The sequence below is a fragment of the Muntiacus reevesi genome, chromosome 8, assembly GCF_963930625.1.
Source record: "Muntiacus reevesi chromosome 8, mMunRee1.1, whole genome shotgun sequence".
Lineage (NCBI taxonomy): Eukaryota > Metazoa > Chordata > Mammalia > Artiodactyla > Cervidae > Muntiacus > Muntiacus reevesi.
In genome coordinates, this window is record NC_089256.1 from 49477065 (window position 1) to 49498546 (window position 21482).

The following is a 21482-nucleotide window of genomic DNA, read 5'->3' on the forward strand; positions in this document are numbered from 1 at the left end:
GCTAAAACTTGACAACAAGGTATTAGATGGGCAAAGTTGGGAAGGGAAAAGTATTCTAAGCATGTGTAAAGGTCTGAAGTTGATAGACTGAGGCGAAGAGATGTTAAATTGCCTGAAGTCACACAGAGCTTAGTGGCTGAGGCAGGTATCCTCTGGATTAGAAGTTCGTGCTCTTAAAAGCTAGACCAAACTATTAGCTGGCCACCCCCTCACTGGGCCCTTTCATTTCTGCTTACCTGCTTCCAGTGACAAGAATCAGGATGAGAGAGAGAGAACCTAGAAAAGGGCTCCGTGTTCAGAGTGGGCTTAAACTCCTGTGGCCTCAGCTGGGACTCCTGCAGGGTTGGACTGCAGACTGTTCTTTCAGGACTCCTACAGAGGGCCAAGGAGGCACTGTTTATATGTGGAGATCACCCAGGCGGGTGCATGGTGTGGAGACATGCCCCCACAACACTGCCTACAGGTCTTCCTAAAGGAAGATTTCCTCTTCTTGAAGAGCCCTCTCCTGATGACCCACCCTCTGCTCATTTTCATGTGACACTAAGAAAGGAACCAAGAGGCATGGCCTCATGAGCTAAAATATCTTAGTGAGTCAGAGGATGGTACCCGTGGGAAATATCTTAGCCTCCCCTCTTTCCCAAGCGGCAACAGTGCTTCACACACTATCTGCCCATATTTGTTTCACTCTCTGCAAAGTTTGAGCTCTTTGAAAAAAACAGCACCAAGCAGGGTAGCCATCATTTTTTTCCTTATCACCTTCCATACTTTGCTCTTTGCTGTGTTTCCTTTAATAGCTTTTTAACCTTCCAATTTTCAAGCTCCAGGCCACCATCATCTTGTACCACCATTTTAATAATATAACAGAGTGTTTGCTGTTAGATAAGCCATCTGGTTCGGAACAGAAATACCTTCTAAAATCTGAATGATATCTGACAGTCTGCCATCAAATCATTTTAATTGCCTAACTATGAAACGTTCTGGTAGCTCAGCGCCTGTAATGCAGGAGACCCCAGTTTGATCCCTGGCTTGGGAAGATCCCCTAGAGAAGGGATAAGCTACCCACTCTGGTTTTCGTGGGCTTCCCTGGTGGCTCAGATGGTAAAGAATATGCCCGCAATGCGGGAGACCTGGGTTTGATCCCTGGGTTTGGAAGATTCCCTGGAGAAGGGAACCGCTACCCACTCCAGTATTCTTGCCTGGAGAATTCCATGGACAGAGGAGCCTGGCGGGCTACAGTCCATGGTTTCCCAAAAAGTCGGACAGGACTGAATAACTTTCACTTTCTTTCATGAAATGTTCTAACAGACACTGTATGTAAAATCCTTTTGCTGAAACCCAAGAAAAGGAGAGGGCTTGCATCTTATGCCATGAGAGGAATCTTGCCTCTTATTTCTCAAAATAAACTTGTAAGATAGGTATTTTGTAAATGAGAAACTGAGGCCCAGATTATTACTGAGGATCAGTGAACTATGCAAGTTCACATAGCTAATAGGTATTTGTAGCAGAAATTGAGACCCAGATCTCTTAGATGCCAAAGCACTTTAGCATTGACTCCAAGAAGCTAGTTGGAATTTGGGTTGGGGAAAAAAAATCTCAAACATCAATGTGTGGGGTTATAGAGTGTAGTTAGATGACATAGGATCATTTCCCCAAACTCACTCACTGTTACTCTGAGCAAGTCAAATTGAGCAAGTCAAATTTTTCTTCATATGCATGATGAAGCTAATCTAATACTTATTTTACTTGCTTTAGGTCTGTTGTAAAGATCTAATGAGATAGTTTGTGAATGCGTTTTATAAGGTGAATAATGCTTGTTCTTAAAATAAAGCTTTGTGAGTCCTCAGCCTAGTATCTTCTATCAAAATTCAATTCTCTGGGTGACATAAGAATTCACTTGGGCTCTAAATGATTCCCTTTTATCATGAAAATGGAAACTGGATCCTATTTAATGAACTTTCCCAGAGTGGTTTACCAGTTTTTGTGTCAGGCACATATACATCTGCATGAGCAGAAATTTCATAGAAAGCATAGAAAGCTCATATACAGTTTAAAGGAATATTAATAACATAATTTTTCTCCTCATACATATGCACCAAGGGTTTTCTCAGTATTGTTTTCATCATTAGTAGAATCTCTGTGCAGTTACTCCAGTCAGTGCATGAATTAATTCATTAATCAAGCGACTCCTGAGTTCCTACCGTGTTCCAAGTTATATGCTAGATTCTGAGTCTACAGAGCAGAGTAAGATACAGCAGCCCCTGCCCTCATGCATCTCAGCTGTGGGGGAAGAGGCATATAAACAGCATAGGTAAGTAAAAATGAAGTGGAAAGTGGCAAAGATTTTTTAAACAGGACATGAAAAGCAGGAACCATAAAGAAAAAGACTGATAAATGGAACTTAAAATCTTAAGAACCACTTTTCAAAAGACATTAAGAGAGTGAAAAAGCAAACTACAGATAGGAAAAAACATTCACAATATATATATCTGACAAATGTATCATGCCTGGAATTATAAAGAATTCCTACAAACCAGTGAAGAAAATGACAAAAACCAGTAAAAACCGGGCAAATGACTTGAGCAGACACTTCTTAAAAAGGATCACCAAATGGCCAATTAGTATATGAAAAGCTCTAACTCATTAAGAAAAGGCAAATTAAAACCACAATGGATACTACCAAACACCTACTGGAATGGCTTAAATTAAAAATATTGGTAAGACTGTGAAGCAATTGGAATGAAACATTGCTGGTGGGAGTGTAAATTAGTATGACCACTTTGGTTAACTGTTTGGCAATATCATTTACCAAATGAAATATTCACCTACACTATGACATAGCATTTCCCGTCCTAGGTATTCCCAAAGGAAAATGCTGGAATTTGACTTTAACACCTTAAACTTAAACTAACCTAAACACCTAAGTTTGGGCTGGTGAGGGCAGTTTAAGTCTTTGTTCCTTTGGGTAAATTTGTGACAAATAATTCAATGATTAATCTTATGAACAAGACCCTTCTTTTAGAAACTATATACTTGCTATAAACAATTATACTAAGGCCAGCTTAGGTCAAATTCTTCATTCCCTTTTGGTAAGACCTCTATGGTCACAGAGTCCTGGTCACTGCCATGACAGAACTAAACATTATCTTTTTGCAGATATGTTAATAATATTTGAAGCTGGTTCTATTAGAGGCAGAGCTACTAATTACTCCTTGGTTGGTGATACTTCTATGGAGCAGCAAAGGGGAATCCAGGGAGGGCACAAATTAATGGGGCCTGGGTGGGAAAACTATTTGCCTAATGCCATAAAAGTCTTCCCAAGGCTGAAAGGCTTTCGAAAACAGAATAGATGTTCTATCCTCGATTGGAGGTGGGATTTGAGCAAGGAACAGAGGAAGTTGAGAAGATGCAATTCACTGGTAGAAGGGAAAAGGAAAATATTACAATCAAGCCAGTCTTTCCCAAATAAGAGTGACAGACTCATCAGCTTCCTTGTGGGTGGGTACCAGCCTCCACTGACAGCTGACTAAATAAGGAAGCACATTTTCCTTAATTGGAGAGGGAGGAAAAAAAGGAAGATAAGAAATGTTGAAAGAATTGCCATTTATACCAGTTCATTGAAGAGGAAGTTTGGGATTTTTCCCCCTTTTTTTCTTCATTAGTATAAAAATGTAACAAATACTCAACCTTCCATCTCCAATACCACACTGAAACTGTTCTTAGTCTCCAATGATTTCTTGTCTATTGAACAGGTGACCCTAGAGAGAATTAGACAGTTGGTGACTAGATGCTTCTTGAACATTCTCACTCTTGGCTCACTTGACAGTTCACTCTGGTGTTTCTCCTCCTTCAAGGGTCACACCACCTAGACTGGGCCTCTTCATGTTGGTAATCTCTAGGCCTGGGTTCTGGGCCATCTTCTCTTTCTCCCTAGTGACCTCATTCTTTCTCATGGCTCTAAACTTCATCTGTAACGCTGATGATTTCTAAAATCTCTTCAGTTCGGTTCACCTCTCCTCAAGCATCAGAATCATGTGTTCAACATGCTGTACTACACCTGCACTTGGAAGTGCCACAGTGAACACATCCCAAATGATTTTTCCACAAAATCTGCTTGATCCACCAGTCTGTCTCAGATATGACATCCCTACCTACCCATTGCCCTGAATATTGTCAAAGCTGTATATTGTCACCCTACTTATTTAACTTATATGCAGAGTACATCATGAGAAATGCTGGGCTGGAGGAAGCACAAGCTGGAATCAAGATTGCCAGGAAAAACATCAATAACCTCAGATATACAAATGATACCACCCTTATGGCAGAAAGTGAGGAAGAACTAAAGGGCCTCTTGAAGAAAGTGAAAGAGGAGAGTGAAAAAGTTGGCTTAAAGCTCAGCATTCAGAAAACTAAGATCATGGCATCTGGTCCCATCATTTCATGGCAGATAGATGGGGAAACAGTGGACACAGTGGCTGGCTTTATTTTTCTGGGCTCCAGAATCACTGCAGATGGTGATTGCAGTCATGAAATTAAGACACTTGCTCCTTGGAAGGAAAGTTATGACCAACCTAGACAGCATATTAAAAAGAACAGACATTACTTTGCCAACAAATGTCCGTCGAGTCAAGGCTATGGTTTATCCAGTGACTAGGTATGGATGTGACAGCTGGACTACAAAGAAGGCTGAGCGCCAAAGTATTGATGCTTTTGAACTGTGGTGTTGGAGAAGACTCCTGACAGTCCCTTGGACTACAAGGAGATCCAACCAGTCCATCCTAAAGGAGATCAGTCCTAGATGTTCATTGGAGAGACTGATGCTGAAGCTGAAACTCCGATACTCTGGCCACCTGATGAGGAGAGCTGACTCGTTTGAAAAGACTCTTCCAACAACACAAGAGAAGACTCTACACATGGACATCACCAGATGGTCAACACTGAAATCAGATTGATTATATTCTTTGCAGCCAAATATAGAGAAGCTCTATACAGTCACAACAATAAGACCAAGAGCTGACTGTGGCTCAGATCATGAACCCTTTATTGCCAAATTCAGACTGAAACTGAAGAAAGTGGAAAAAACCACTAGACCATTCAGGTATGACCTAAATCAAATCCCTTATGACTCTACAGTGGAAGTGAGAAATAGATTTAAGGGACTAGATCTCATAGACAGAGTGCCTGATGAACTATGGACGGAGGTTTGTGACATTGTACAGGAGACAGGAATCAAGACCATTCCCATGGAAAAGAAATGCAAAAAAGCAAAATGGCTGTCTGAGGAGGCCTTACAAATAGCTGTGAAAAGAAGGGAAGCGAAAAGCAAAGGAGAAAAAGAAAGACATACCCATTTGAATGCAGAGTTCCAAAGAAGAGATAAGAAAGCCTTCCTCAGCGATCAATGAAAAAAGATAGAGGAAAACAATAGAATGGGAAAGACTAGAGATCTCTTCAAGAAAATTAGAGATACCAAGGGAATATTTCATTCAAAGATGGGCTCAATAAAGGACAAAAATCATAGGAACCTAACAGAAGCAGAAGATACTAAGAAGAGGTGGCAAGAATACACAGAAGAACTGCACAAAAAAGATCTTCACGACCCAGATAATCACCATGGTGTGATCACTCACCTAGAGATAGATATCCTGGAATGTGAAGTCAAGTGGGTCATCACTACAAGCAAATCTAGTGGAGGTGATGGAATTCCAGTTGAGCTATTTCAAATCCTGAAAGATGACGCTGTCAAAGTGCTGCACTTAATATGCCATCAATTTGGAAAACTCAGCAGTGGCCACAGGACTGGAAAAGGTCAGTTTTCATTCCAATCCCAAAGAAAGGCAATCCCCCAAAATGCTCAAACTACCACACAATTGCACTCATCTCACACGCTAGTAAAGGGATGCTTAAAATTCTCCAAGTCAGGCTTCAGCAATACGTGAACCGTGAACTTCCAGATGTTCAAGCTGGTTTTAGAAAAGGCAGAGGAACTAGAGATCAAAATGCCAACATTCGCTGGATCATCAAAAAAGCAAGAGAGTTCCGGGAAAAGATCTATTTCTGCTTTATTGACTATGCAAAAGCCTTTGACTGTGTGAATCACAATAAACTGTGGAAAATTCTGAGAGAGATGGGAATACCAGACCACCTGACCTGCCTCTTGAGAAATCTGTATGCAGGTCAGGAAGCAATACTTAGAACTGGACATGGAACAACAGACTGGTTCCAAAGAGGAAAAGGAATATGTCAAGGCTGTATACTGTCACCCTGCTTATTTAACTTATATGCAGACTACATCACGAGAAATGCTGGGCTGGAGGGAGCACAAGCTGGAATCAAGACTGCCAGGAGAAATATCAAGAACCTCAGATATGCAGATGACACCACCCTTATGGCAGAAAGGGAAGAACTAAAGAGCCTCCTGAAGAAAGTGAAAGAGGAGAGTGAAAAAGTTGACTTAAAGCTCAGCATTCAGAAAACTAAGATCATGGCATCCGGTCCCATCACTTCATGGCAGATAGATGGGGAAACAGTGAACACGGTGGCTGGCTTTATTTTTCTGGGCTCCAAAATCACTGCAGATGGTGATTGCAGTCATGAAATTAAAAGACGCTTACTCCTTGGAAGGAAAGTTATGACCAAACTAGACAGCATATTAAAAAGCAGTGACATTACTTTACCAATAAAGGTGCATGTAGTCAATGCTATGGTTTTTTCAGTGGTCATGTATGAATGTGAGAGTTAGACTATAAAGAAGGCTGAGAGCTGAAGAATTGATGCTTTTGACCTGTAGTGTTGGAGAAGACTCTTGAGAGTCCCTTGGACTGCAAGGAGATCCAACCAGTCTATCCTAAAGGAGATCAGTCCTGGGTGTTCATTGGAAGGACTGATGCTGAAGCTGAAACTCCAATACTTTGGCCACCTGATGTGAAGAGCTGACTCATTGGAAAAGACCCTGATGCTGGGAAAGATTGAGGGCAGGAGAAGGGGACGACTGAGGTTGAGACGGTTGGATGGCATCACCAACTCGATGGACATGGTTTGGGTGGACCCCTGGAGTTGGTGATGGACAGGGAGGCCTGGCGTGCTATGGTTCGTGGGGTCGCAAAGAGTTGGACACGACTGAGCGACTGAACTGAACTGATGCTGGGAAAGATTGAGGGCAGAAGGGGACAACAGAGTATGAGATGGTTGGATGGCATCACCGACTTGATGGACATGGGTTTGGGTGGACTTCGGGAGTTGGTGTTGGACAGGGAGGCCTGGCGTGCTGCGGTTCATGGGGTCACAAAGAGTCAGACACGACTGAGCAACTGAAGTACTGTGACGTATTCACTGGACTGCCAATGTCAAATATAGAACCTTACTTTCCTTACAAGGCTAGCCAACCCAACAATTTCATGAACAGTTCAGCCAACGTTCATAGAGCTTTTATCATGAATGTTCAACATATAAGTAAGCGTACAGAAGCAGCTAACAAACGTCACCCTTGATAATGGAATGATGAACGAACCTTTGTCAGTAAACACTAGTGTCCTCAACATGAGAACATGAGGGCAACCAAACCTGGATTATACTAACAGAAGTATCAATAGTACCCAGTCTCACCTCACAAAAACAGTAATGCAAAAAAACTAATACTGAAAAGTTTTTGATTTTATTTCCAAGATCAAATATTACAACAGGACATTTACATGTATTTATAAAAAAATGCAGCAGTTGAATTTATAGATCAGAGGTTTCCTTGAGTTTGGTCCCTCTCTCAGCACAGTGAGCTGATGTCTTTGAAAGACTCCCCTCCCTCCCCCACCCCAAATGTCCCACCGCCCCCTCCCCAATTCAAGTTGCAGTATCAATATAAAGTAACTGGGTACAACACAGCAAGAATATTCACAATTTGGTACAGCCAAAACCAGAGGATCACCAAGAGAAAGATCCTCATTTTAGAAATTATTTACCTATAGATTATGTGTATCTATAGATATATCACACCCAGTTATTTAAGATTTCCCTGGTTTGAGAGCAAGTGGAAGTTCCATTGAGTCTTAGCCAGCAGTTACAGCTCTGCTTTATCTAACAGCATGTTTTTCTCCTCCTACAAGTGTATATTTTCTATGGTCTCCTTATGTCTTCAAATTTAAGGCTTTCCCTAGCACCTTTATTATCTCTTACTAGATATACAGGAGGGTCTTTCAAGTGTCTTGAACAAAAAATTTAGTGGATGATCCTGTCGCCCCTTTCCCACTGGTCCCAAAGCCTTCTTCCCACTCGAGAACTGCAGAAACAAATGATCTCTCCTAGCACCATGGGATTAAAGCCCTGAAAATTGAGAACTATATGTTATGTGCATTTTAGGGAGCACTTGCCAGAAACACTACAATAGGAGCACTGTCTTTGTCCATTACCTTCTTGGATTCAATAACCAAATTACACTACATATTAAATTTAGAGCTTGTCCTGCATTAAGAATGCAAATCTCACTGAGACCACCACTTTATCCAGAATAAGTTGAGTATACAAACATCCCAGGGAATTTCTAAATACCGTTAGAAACTGCTTGAGAACACTAAAGCAAATACCCTAAGTTGACTTCACTCAAGTCCCCAACCCACCCCCGTCCCTATCCCCAAATTCCATTCCTTGATTAACTTCTCCGAATAAGATGGGAAGTGAGGTTTGAAAAATGACATGAAAAAATGTTGAAAAAACACAATAGTGAGGACACCAGAATTGGACATTCCAGATGATTCAAAATGCAGTTAAAACTGAACTCATACAAAGCATGCAGAGAAGCCTACAAACACTCCTGAGAGTTTCCATGGAACAATCAATACCTACTTTCTTTCTTAAAGGGTTAAAATAATAATAAAGACACCAGATGCTTAGAAGTTGTTAACCATCAAAAGGAAAACCGTTCTAAAAAAAAAAAAAAGATTCTTAAAGGAGTGAATAAAATGATTTCTAAGATTCATGCCAAAGCTTGGCTGGAAGCCCCTCAAAATCCAAGTATTGTATTAGCATCAACTGGTACTCATTTCTCTACAACTAAGACTAGAGGATTATCTCACAGCTTTACTGTCTGTCTCCCAGAAAGTTTTAAATAGTCTTTCCAAATCTAAGGGACAAACCTAGGAAAGGAACAAGGCCCAAGTCCCCAAATAGGTAAGATAAACAGCCACTACAAGCTTACTACTAATTAGCTGAAATGTGGAGGTCACATACTACTTTCATTCTAATTAGCAGGTAAGGGGATTTTCTGGTGGCAGTGGTCACTCCATCAGAGATTTAACTTACAGGGCAGGTAAATTATCAAAAAGCTACTGTTAAGAGCATATGATTAGTGTCAAAAACCTATTTATATTTTGAATCACACCATTTATTGATATTTTTCATTAGTAAGAACACAGAAGCTTGAGAAAAGCATACTATAAAACCATTTTGTTGAAAACAGGAAGATATCCAACTGAGCATCAACATTCCAATGTCATTAACTTGAATAAGTCCTGGTGACACATACTAGTCAGCGACCTTGACAGAGGAAAAGAAAAAAAAAAGCAGAATGGCAGGGAATGGTTTCAGATCAAGAATTTTTCTCCCTTATCAGTTAAGATGCCGATATTGAGTCTAAGAAAAAAACAATCAGAAAAGACTTTAAGGAGGGGAGAATTCAATTCCAAGTCAGAATTTATCTAATGATTTGAAATGTTTCCCATTTTATCTACCATGTCTAATAAATGAGTGATTCATGGTGGCTGAGTTAGATTAATAATTTCTTTCAATGGAGATAAAATTTTTCTTACATTAAGTAGAGCTTATTCATCCAATCTATAAACCCAAGTGACTTTATAAGGGATATAAAATCTTAGGGCATTTTGATCTCTGTAGAGGAAACACTATTAACCTAACAACAAAAACTTGTTGTTTGGTGCAACAGAATTAAGTACAGCAAGGCAAATGTCCATATTTATAGATTAATATGTGATTGTTCTCAGGCAAAATACTACCATCAGTATTTATATCTCTAATCCTACAAGTAAGTCTGGTTATCTTTTGAAAATGCTTCACAGAAATACTAAATTATGTTTTATTAAGGTAGTTCATATTAGATTGCTCAACTCTACTTTGAGATCATATGTCAAAGAAAAGCCTGTACCAAAACTACTATGTTTATGAGAAAGACTGAGATTCTAAGCAATACAACAGCATTCCATAAGCTAAAGAAGAAGGAAGGGTGTTATGGACTAGCTATTCTATATTTGGAATAAGGATTCTTAGTTAGAGAGAGAGTTATAAAAAATGATGTTTGCCTCAAATTCTTTCCTGGTATAATAATTTATAAAAAATGAAAAGTTATTAAAAGTCAGAAATTGAATTTCTTAAACATATCCAATTTCATTAAAAATCATGACATTTTCTGAGAATAGATGTCAAAAATCAAGAACAGAATGGAAACGTAAGAGAAAGTTGTATTAAAAGATTTTCTAATTAAGGGTCTCATTACATTCAATAATTTAATCACACGATCACTTCATGGGAAAACTACCAAGGTCATCATAATCTCTATTAAAAAAAAGGCTAAGATTCTAATCTGTCTCTCTAGCAGGACTGACACATAGGTGAATCAAAGACTGAAACAGCCATCACTGAAATATAGAATTTCGACATATCAGGAGAAATCACCACACTGCCTTGGTGTTCTCTGTTGGTTATTTTCAGTACTACAGAACATTTTTACCACTATTCTAAAATGTATACAGTGCAATACTAAGTTTCATGGCAAGACAGTAAGTAAAATTCTAAGCAAGGCAAATAAATGAAGTTAAGTATTCATAGTACACAGCTGTCCTTAAGTGGCCTTTTCATCAAGGCTTATGTTTATTGGAAAATTGCTATGTTCACCAGAAGGGTGGGTTCTTCATACTCTCATTTAGTTTTACACAAGACTTTACTTACTCATCAACCTCCATTTCATGATTTACTATTGAGTAATACTTCTGAGTACTATTTACTTTCTCTCTCTGGCTCTAAATGAAAGAGATCCAGAAAGACAGAATGACACCATGGAGATACACTCTATGGGATAAGAAATATTTTAAAAAGTCAATCTATTTCGATCCTGAAAAACTTGTTTCTGTCAAAACCAAGTGAATTCTACAGTTTACACAAATCAATTTCCTAACAACTGCTTGGTCAGTAAACTGCTTTGTTTAAGCAAACACACAGAACTAAATTTAACTCTGGCTGTCAGTGAAATAATTGGTTCTTATTACATTTTAGTTACACTCAGCACTGATTAGGAAAACAGCATTAAGTTTTAATTAAAAGTAATGAATTCTGTTTAAAGGATCATTAGTGAACCTGAAACTATTATACTCTCCTTCTGGAGATTTCAATCATCACAGTATGGGTAGATCAAGTTACTGGACAAATGAAACCTGGACACAGGGAAAAAAGCAAGAACTGATTAACAAGAATACTTTTAATTACTCTAGGGATAATAATATAAATAAAAGGAAGAGACTCAGAGCATTAAATTTTGGAGTGGAGAGGATTCAGAGATAATATAATTCAGTGGTCTACAATCTGTGGGTTCCCAGAGTCTCTGGAAAGGATCTGCAATTCCACATGCACACTTACATTTTCTCCACCTAAGGAATTAAGGATTTTAATACTTAACCCCACAACTCCCCACCACTCCCGGATTTTAACGTTACAAGCCCTTTTACTTGAACAGACTAAGAGCTATTGATCTAGTCCAATTCTCAACAGAGAATTAGAAGCACAGATGTAACCCAAGTATACTTTATACCTAATATAGTGCCCCTTCTGCATATAATATATAATACATTTAATGTGTACCTGGGAAGAGAAATTAAATCTTCCCTTTCCAGTAGGAAGTGGCTCCCTCTGGTATTTTCCTAAATGTCCAAATGAGATCCCTGCTGGCTTAAATCTTTAATCCTGGGATCAATAATTCTTTCCTAGTTATGCCTTATTGTTAAATGTCACACCCTAAATCTAGCAGTTTCAAAAGCTGGTACTAAAGAATACAGGGGAATCAAAAGAAAATGTGAGCAAGTGTTTGCCACTTTTCAGTTTTATTTCCCTAAATAAAACTTACACTATTCTTTACCTTTTCTAAACTTCTATTATAATTATGGTTCAGACTCAGGAAAGTAAGTGTTTACATGTTCTACTATCTCATGTGTAGTGTGTCTCTCCAACTGGATAAAACAGGCAGGAAGCAGATCTTAGATTAAGATTTTTCCAACTTTGATTAAGGACTCAAATAACTGTTAACTTACAGAGTCAAGGAAGTAGAATTTTATAGAAGATTTGAAAATACACACACAGAATGTTCAACAATCTAATATAGATGGGATACAGAAAAGATAATTGTATCTTTTCTGAAAAATGGTAAAAAAAAAAAAAAAAAAGTTGATAAAATTCTTTCTTATCCTTTCCATTTTTTTCTTGGCAAATAGTGCCAGTTATTTTCCTTTCACATTTTCATCAGTGCATCATTTTTAAAAAACAATTAGTAATCAGCCACTGAAAATAATGGTGTAAATAAGACTATATAGGCATAGTACAAATCTCATGAGCTTTAAGGAAACAAAACCAAATAACTTACAGAGCCAAACATTATGAGAAGATAACCTTTTGAACAAATTGATTTCTGTTGGAGACCACAGCATGGGAGTGAAAAAAAAGCATGAATGCCAACTCTGATTTTGCCACTTACTAGCTGTGACATCCTGAACAAGTTCTCTAAACTTCAATTTTCTTCCTTATCTATAAAATGGGGAAAATATGCATTTTGTGGAGTTCTTAGGGAGATTAAAGGAGAAAATGCACATGAAATACTTAGTACTTGTTAGTTACTCAAAATTACTTTCCTGTTCTTCCCCTGTTTGGTTATTCTCTTCTCTGGTCCCTTCATAAATCAAATTCAAATGATTTCCTGTTACTTTCCTCCCTACTAATTTTCATTTCATCTCCCTATATTTGTCTTCTGTCATTTACTCTCATCAAACTCTATCTTGTTCTTTTCCTTCCTACCTTTTAAGGTCTCTTTCAAGCTATTTCCAATACCTAAGAGGAGTGACTATTTTTACCTAATCCTATTAACTTCATTTTATCTATTCAATAAAACCTCTCTTCCAAAGAGCTAAGGAATTTGCAAAGGAAATAAGACTTACTAATAAAGTGGATTAAGTTCTTGCACAAAGCACAATCCATACTCTTCCTGTGTACAATTCATAATGCCTTCCTTGTGGGCCTGTATACCAAACCCAGGATAATTACACTCCTGCCTCAAAATAAAATTCTCTACATCTTGAACTCTAAAAATCCCTGTTTTATTTAAGTTGGACCAATATCTCATGCCCCATCTCTTTGATATGCTTACTTGTATCACTTTGATGTGGTCATCTCATAGTAATCAAAGTTGAAAAAGTTACTTTGGTTTCTTATATGTGGATATGCCAGAGCTGAGCTTATCAGAAAGAACTACATCTTATCATTAATGAGCATGTTGTCTTAAGGTTTCTAGATATGCTTTACAAAGAGAAACTAGTAGGTAAAAGAATGAAACAGAATCCTATGGGGAAAATTCTTGATTTCATATTTTTAACAGATTTGGACTTCAGCTGTGACTCTGCTGAGAGTGGAGACAGGTGCCATCACAGCACCAAAGCTGAGCATAACCTCCCCTCTTACCCTGTGCCTCCCTGAATTTTCAGATTTTTGACCTTGTCTATGACCAATAGTTTTTTAACCCCCTAATGCACCTTTGTATATAGCTCTGTTCTTCAGACAGCAAGTATATTATCCAAGTTCAGAGAAACAATTGAGGAATTAACATGAAAACCATGCTTCCTCAATGAATCAGAAGCTGCTAGTTAGCCTCGAGAGCCTATGAAAATACACCAAAGTGGACAGTCACCAATCTAAAGAGAGAACTTTGACTCAAGGTATAAATGAAATTGTAATTATATAAATATATTTATAAATATTTATACAATTATATACTTATACATAAGCACTTACACAGACTTAGAAAAAAATGTAAGAACATCAATTCAAAAGGACTCACTGAAGAATAAACAGAATTTTCCATGATTTCCTTGAGGACATACATAACTCATTCTTTAGGGAGGGTCCCTCAAAGTCCAACCATTAGAAACCGTATTCTCTAATTGTGTACTAGCAACACACAAGCATCTTTTTTCTCTTTAAATCCCCCAGTTGCCAAGAGAGTGATCTTAAAGTAGATGGGAACCTAAAGGTCTCTGAGTAATAGCAATTTATGTTCCTCAAGTAGAAGAATCAATCAATCTAAATCCCAATCAACAAAATAGGTTCACTCTGTATTATGATTTTATAACAAGTTAAAGTTCTGATTTTGCCACCAGAATTACTGCTACCCGTTCAGAGGACTCTAAAGCTCAAAATAAGAACTGAGCATAATGTGAAGCTGGTAAGTCTAATCATATTAAATAGATTCAAGATGACCTCTTCTAAATAATACTGAAAAAAGCGCTCACCAACTACAATTTGAATGTGGCTTTTGTTGGCAGAAAAAACCCACACCCGAAAATTACAGGTAATCTTCCCCACTTCCGTTACTAAATGTTGTCTTATGAATTGATTTTAAGGGTCCTCCCCTTAGAGCTAAGTTTTCAGTTTTGATACCTTTTGTAAAAAACTGCATGAGGAATTAAGCTCATTCAATCACCAGAGCTTTTCAGAGACAGTTCCAACCAATGGTAAAAGATAAATCATTATTTCTAACCAAAGGAACATGGTTAGCAACTCTCAGCTGCATCCTCTTCTTTTTCCCCTAGGGCATACATTAAGTATGCCTTAAAGCACATAGGACAATCAATAACCATAGTGGTTACAACTACAAGCCATTGTACTCATGATTACTTAACAGCTGCCTTCCTATAGATCACTTGTGGACCCAAACAATGGAAGGGCCAAAGGAACTAATATGCTGTACTGGCAAAAACAGCAAGTACCTTCCTATCCTAGTCATCACAACGTGCTCACAAAATGTCCATCCCAAGATTAGCAGGATCAAGATAGTTTATAGAGTAATAACGAAGAAAGCCATCTCAGGCTAGGATACTGAAAGCCACTCCATGCTACTCACCCTAAGTTAACACTCTTTCTGTCAATAACACATATCATGGAAATAATTCTAGATGGGGGTTCTTTGAGAAAAACATTAAATATAATGAGCAGTAATTATAAAGGATGCTTTTTCCATGTAAACAAAAGCCTGGGCACTTTGTTACGTGGTATTTCCTACATGAACAACAAAACAAAACATGTGTTAGAGAATTTCTTCTCCCTACTAAAAAAGGGCTTACAAAACAGAGAGACTGTTCTTATTCTGAATCTAGCCATTCCTTTACCAAAGGAGTCTGAGGAGTAACATTTCATTTGATCCCCTAAAAGTGCTGTGTAAGAGACCACTTATTGGAACACACATTTCCTGCTGCCAGTACTAGGAGGTCTTATCCTAACACTTCCATTTGGTCACCAGATTAGGTAAGAAAGAGAGAGAAAAGTAGGAAAAGGAAGAAAATGGGAGAGGAGGAAAAAAAGGGGGGGAAGGTGAGGCTGATTACAGGAGAGAACAAGAAACAGAAGAGAAGGCAGGTGACTTGCTTGCCCAACTTTGGCTCTATGGTCCTATGAGCCAAAATGCATACTCAGTGACATGGTATCTCACAGAAAAAGGGAAAAGGGGTAAGCTGAGAGAGGTCAGGCCGTGATGTTAATTTCTTTCCTGTACAAAGACAGTCTCTTGAGGACAAAGGCCTGCCTCCTGTAATGTAATATCATAGTCCAGATGAGAGAGTTTCCTCCGAGGGAAGTTGGTGAGAAGTTCAAAACGTTCATTTGGATATCCTTTAGACTGGACATGCTTCACCAAAGCCTATGAAAAACAAGAGAAAAGACAAAATTGTTAAATGAAAACAAAAGACAGACCATAATGAAGAATTAAAAAATATGATATTCATTTTTGTATCAGGTAAGATGTAAATTTAAGTTATTAAAAACTGAAGCTTACTCTTGTAGAAGTGGCAATATAACACTTTGCATGGGGAGATAATAAACCTGTACTCAATAAATTAATAGCCAGTAAATGACATTGAAATGTTCAGGGTTATTACTGTCTCACCAATAAACAAACACAATTTCTGTTTATAAGATTATTATCCTCATTTTTAAACATTTCAGTAGTTTTCCTCCCTTCTATTTATCAGGGAAGATACGTCCTTCATCTTATCTTGTCAGTTGTGCACTGAATCCCTTCTTGCCTTCTCAGAAGCCATGCCACCACCACAAACCAAGTTCTTTTACATGTATCTTCAACATCTTTTCTACAGATGCTTCCCATCAGACTTAAACATGCTTAGTCTCTCCTTCAATCATGTTTCTCTCTCTGACTGCTGCTCATTTCCCACTCTAGATTCAAAATCAATCTTCTCAAAAAAGTGGTCTACACTTGTATTCATTGTTTCATTTCCCATTCCTTTCCAATTACTAGACTAGGGAGACATTCTAGGTATTAACGCCAGAGGCCAGAGCCTGCCTGCATTTGTCACAGTCTTCAAGAGTCTTAATTATTTTCAGCCACAGGAAATGGCCAGGTATAATATAAACACTTGACCCAAGGAGGATTCATTCATAGGATAATCTAAACAAGTCAGATTCATTCTCTTTTCCAGGAGTTGAAAAACACAGAGGGAAGGCTTATCAGCTGTGGACTCTAGAGGAAAAGCTCTCAATATATCCCTATTACGAATTATGTACAAGCTGTTTTCCAAACAACGGTCACCAGAATACAGAGAGAAGAATGGTATGAAGCAGAGAATCACCAGGGGGAAACTCAACAGGCCCCACAAGAGAAACACACAGAAAATCAGTCATGGTTTTTAACTACTTTTCAATTCCAGCTACTAGGAAACCCAGGAGGCCCCACTACAGTCATCAAATAAACCTCACTCCTTTTCCAGGTAATAATTTCAGTTGGGTTTCTATTGCAAGGAGCTATGGAACAGAGAAGCCTTGACTAGAACAGACTATGCAAGTTGCCCAAGATAAGGTGGGAAGGAAATAAAGCAGTGAGAATTAAAAGATTCACCACAGTGAAGTTTCCAGTTAGAGGTAAGACCTAACTAACACCCATATCAAAGAATCATCAAGCTAATTATACCAATTAGTTTCTCTGCTTCAAGTAAATTAGATATACTTACTAGTAGTTTAGCTTGCTCTGGAAGAGTGATTTGTTCCCTTTTTCCATCTGGATACCGCAACATCAGCTGTGCTTTTGGTCCTAAAGGAAGGGTTAAAAATATATATATATAGCTGTGTGACAGAAGACTAATTTAAACAAATAATTTTCTTCAGTAATATTTAAGTTTTAAGTAAAGGAAGTTTAAAATGTGACCCACCATTTACATCAATGCCCTCCACTATTCCATCTGATTTTTCAGGTGACATCTCCAATATTTCTGAATCCACAACTGGCAATCCTTGGTGGTTTGTGGCTGTTCCAGGCTCAGTTCTGGCAGGGGGCTCAGTCAGTGACCTTCTGTTCTCCTCTTTTCTATGCCCCAAATCCTTGTGGGGAGACTTTCTAGACTTCGCAAGATTCTCTATCTCCTCCTCTTCATCAGAGCCACAAACAGATATGAACTCCTCACTGCCAGAAAAAAGTTCAGATTCAGATTCTTCATCTGAGCGGCTATCCTGTTTTGTCTGTGTGGAATCAAAATGTGTCTCTTGTAAGGAGGCTCTGATGGCAGCTTCTAGCTGACTGTCTTCACTTGCATCTATAAGGCTCTCCTGCAAGATGCAGTCATACAACATGGGTAGAAAGAAAAAGAAAACAGTTAAACCAAAAAAATAATCAAGTCAAATAGGGCATGGGAAATGAAACAGTCAGCTTGCTGTTATTATTGTTTGCTGGATGTATCTCTTCTACTAAATTTTAAGCTATTTGAGGGCAACAACTTTGTCTTAAACAGCCAAGTTGGAATGGCATTTTAAACACAAAAATAAAAACTGTCACACCATCTGGCACAATGATTGCAAGCACAGGATTTGGCAGGATGTGGGGTGGGGGAAATCAAAGTGAATAAAATCAAGAAAACAACTTATTCCTTGCCCAGAACAAGCCATGAATTAAGGTTTTAAATATAAAAGTCGAAACATCAGTCTTTAACATGACTAAGCACAAAGAAAGATGTCTATCTTGCTCACTAACCAGCACTGCTTTGGCAGACAGAAGGCTATCTATCAGTAAATAAATAACTCAGTAATGATCATTTTACAAAAAATCTAACAATCAGATCTTTAACATTCAAAACAAAACAAAATACTGTATAAAAAATATGAAAAAACAACTATATTTTTCCAAACTTAATTTCAATGAAGGTTCTCATTGTGATCATGAAAAGCGACTTTCAATAGTTCTCCCCATGGAAAAGTCCTAATGTCACAGATTTCACTAAACTTGTTGAGTTACAAAATAGGCATTACTAGAGTGAATCCAAACTATACAAGAAGATTTTTTATGATAGCCAAAAGCTGAACACTGGATATTTTATGATATAAAGAAACTACAGTTAATTTTTTGCAGGTGTGTCAGGGATACTGTGATTATTATTTTTTTTTTTACTGTGATTATTTTTAAAAAATAAAAAGAATCTTTTATCTTTTAAAGATACATGCCAAAGAATTAATGAATAAAACAATGAATTCTGAGATTTATGTCAAAATAATTTGCTTCAAAGGATAGGGTAAAGCTGAAACAAGACTCACCACAAGTTGTTAATGACTGAAATTAGTTAATGGACACATAGAGGCTCAATAAACTCCTTCTATTCTAAAATTTTCCACAATAAAAAGTGCAGGTTGCTAACAAAAAACTAAAGGAGTTTCAATTTGGCTTACCCTATCTGCCAATACATAACAAAAAAAAAAAACAACAACTTTTTTTTTTTTTAAATTTTAAGGCAACTTAAGACTAATTTAGCACCAATAAATAAATAAATAAATAAATAAAAAGGCAAGTAGATGTACCCATGTGACCGGCAATGGCTTAGGTGAACTGTAGGTTTATAATAATGATATTACACAGCATGCAGCTTGATTTTAAAGACTGCCACCATAGTAGATACTGCTGACTTCCTAGCCAACATTCATTCTCCTCTGATTCCTTACTTACAAAATCCTACTTCTATTTAACTTTGTACTCGAGGCGGATAATATGGTTTTCTTATTAGTGAATTCCATTGGTTGGTTGTCTAACATTAAACCAACCTTGCATTCCTGACCGGTTTTAAAACCCACTTGGTTAAGATGTACTGCTTTTTTATAAACTGTTGAGTCTGATTTATGAAAATTTTGTCAAGAATTTTTGTATCTGTGTTAATGAGGGTTATTAGTTTAGTTTCTTTGTCTCTTGTTTTCCTTGTAAAACAAAGCTCAGTTTTTGGTTTTGGTTTTGATATCATGTTAATGCTGGCCTCACAATGAACTAGGCAGTATTTCTTCCTCTTTGGTTTCCTGGAAGAGTCTGTGTAGAATTAGCATTATTTCTTCCTTAATAATGAAAGACATTTACCAGGGAAGCCACCCGGGCATAGTTTTCTTTGTGCTAAGTTTTAAACTACAAATTCAATTTAATTAATAGATACATTAATAGGACTATTTGAGTATCTGTCTTTCCTTTAATGAACTTTAGTAGGTTGTGTCTTTCTAGGAACTTGTCCTTTTTACCTAAAGGGTCAAGTATTTGATGTAATTATTCACTGTATTACTTATTATTTCTTCAATAACTGTAATATCTATATAGATGGCCCCTCTCCCAACCCTGGAATTGGTAATTTGTGACTTTCTCCCCCTGACCATCTGACTAGAGGCTTACCAATTTTATTGACTTTTTAAAAAACAAGCTTCTGGCTTCATTTAATTTTTTCTTTTGTTTTCTAAGTTACTGGTTGATCTCTGTTCTTTCCCCTTTTCCTTCTGTGTAGTTTGGGTTTGATTTAATTTTTTCTGTGTGGGTCCTTTTTCATTTCATTTAAGATGGAAACTTAAGTCATTAATTTGATGCTTTCTTTTTAAATACAGGCATTCAGTTATTTACTTTCTCTGTAAGTGATGCTTTAGCTCCAATTTTTTTTTAGCTGCAAGGGAAACTGGTAAATGGAATTTTTTGGCATGCTTCCTTTTATAGACATAATTAGGATCTTTGCTTATTAAAAGATACCTCAACTGTGCTTGTACAAGCAACTGTGTCCAGTTAAAATAAGCAGAATTCTTTATCTGTGGCTGTTTATCTTTGTAATAAAGATATCACCTCTTTTCTCCTTGTCCATTAGACTGTGATACTGGGAGCACAGCATCTATACCATAACCATGAGGATAAAGGTCAAAACTAAGGATGGAAGTTGGGGGAAAAAAAAGAGAAGGAACCTGGTTCCTTGATGACATCCACAGCAGTCAAGTCCTAGACTGCTTCCCTCTGAACTTCTTATTAAGAAAAGATGTCTTCCTTGTTTAAGCTATTATGTGTTGCAGTTTCTCTTGTACAGAGTTGATTAGAATTTGTTAAGTCAGAGAATTATTTAGTTCAGAAGTGGGGTCTGAGGTACTAGTCACCCAAATAAGCCCTATGTAATTGTCCAATTTTATGGCCCCCCTCTTTTCCCTACCAAGTTCCTTAACTTTTATAAGACATCTGGTGAAATATTAAACCAAATTTATGTTGTAATTCAGCAACTTGAAAGCTCAGGCTCTGGATTTTGACAATTTCAGCCTATGATTGCAAAAGATGAGAAAATTTTCTCAGGGAAATCATAGAAACTTCCTGGATTTTTTAATGTCTTAAAAAAGAATTCTACTTAAGTAAAATTCATGAGTAATGGAAGTGGAAAAATGAATTCTATACAAACCCTTGGCAAGTACTCATAGCCTCTCCTTAAATGTGCACTTTATTTTCAGTAATAATGAAATAGGAACTTTCATTACCGCATGGTACTGGACTACTAAAGTCAGATCCTCTATAATTAATTTCATCCTCACTGCCATCAAACCCAAATAGTTCCCATAATCAATAAAAGATTCCCACAACTTTGAAGGTCTCTTATTTAAAACTAATTTTGCTATCAATTATCAAGTAGGTCTGCCTAGTAATAGCATATTATAGAATTAAATATAGAAATAATCTTTAGGTGGGCCTGAGAGCTAGGGCCTAAAGCTATGTAATCAGAAATAATGCCCAACTACACCATGAGAGATGTTCTAGCAAAAAAATACCATTTCTGCTGCTGCTTAGACCTGGATTCCAAAAGTCCAAACAGTACTGCCTTTCAAAAAGTGGGTTTCTCTGTTACTGGGCTCACAGATGAGCCCTCCTGCTCACTGTTACACATTCACATTGTTCACTTCTAAATCCA

General features: G+C 37.5%; 1 protein-coding gene across 1 annotated transcript in view; it reads right to left on the minus strand.

Annotated features, from left to right (window-relative positions):
- Positions 1-12868: 12868 nt before the first annotated feature.
- UBXN7 (UBX domain protein 7) overlaps positions 12869-21482 on the minus strand; it is a 52892-nt gene continuing 44278 nt past the window's right edge. The window contains exons 9-11 of the mRNA XM_065942245.1: positions 17469-17862; positions 17271-17350; positions 12869-15946 (exon numbers count right to left, since the gene is read on the minus strand). Coding sequence (XP_065798317.1) covers positions 15785-15946; positions 17271-17350; positions 17469-17862 — 636 coding nt within the window. The 3' untranslated portion in view covers positions 12869-15784. The remainder of the gene's footprint in view (positions 15947-17270; positions 17351-17468; positions 17863-21482) is intronic.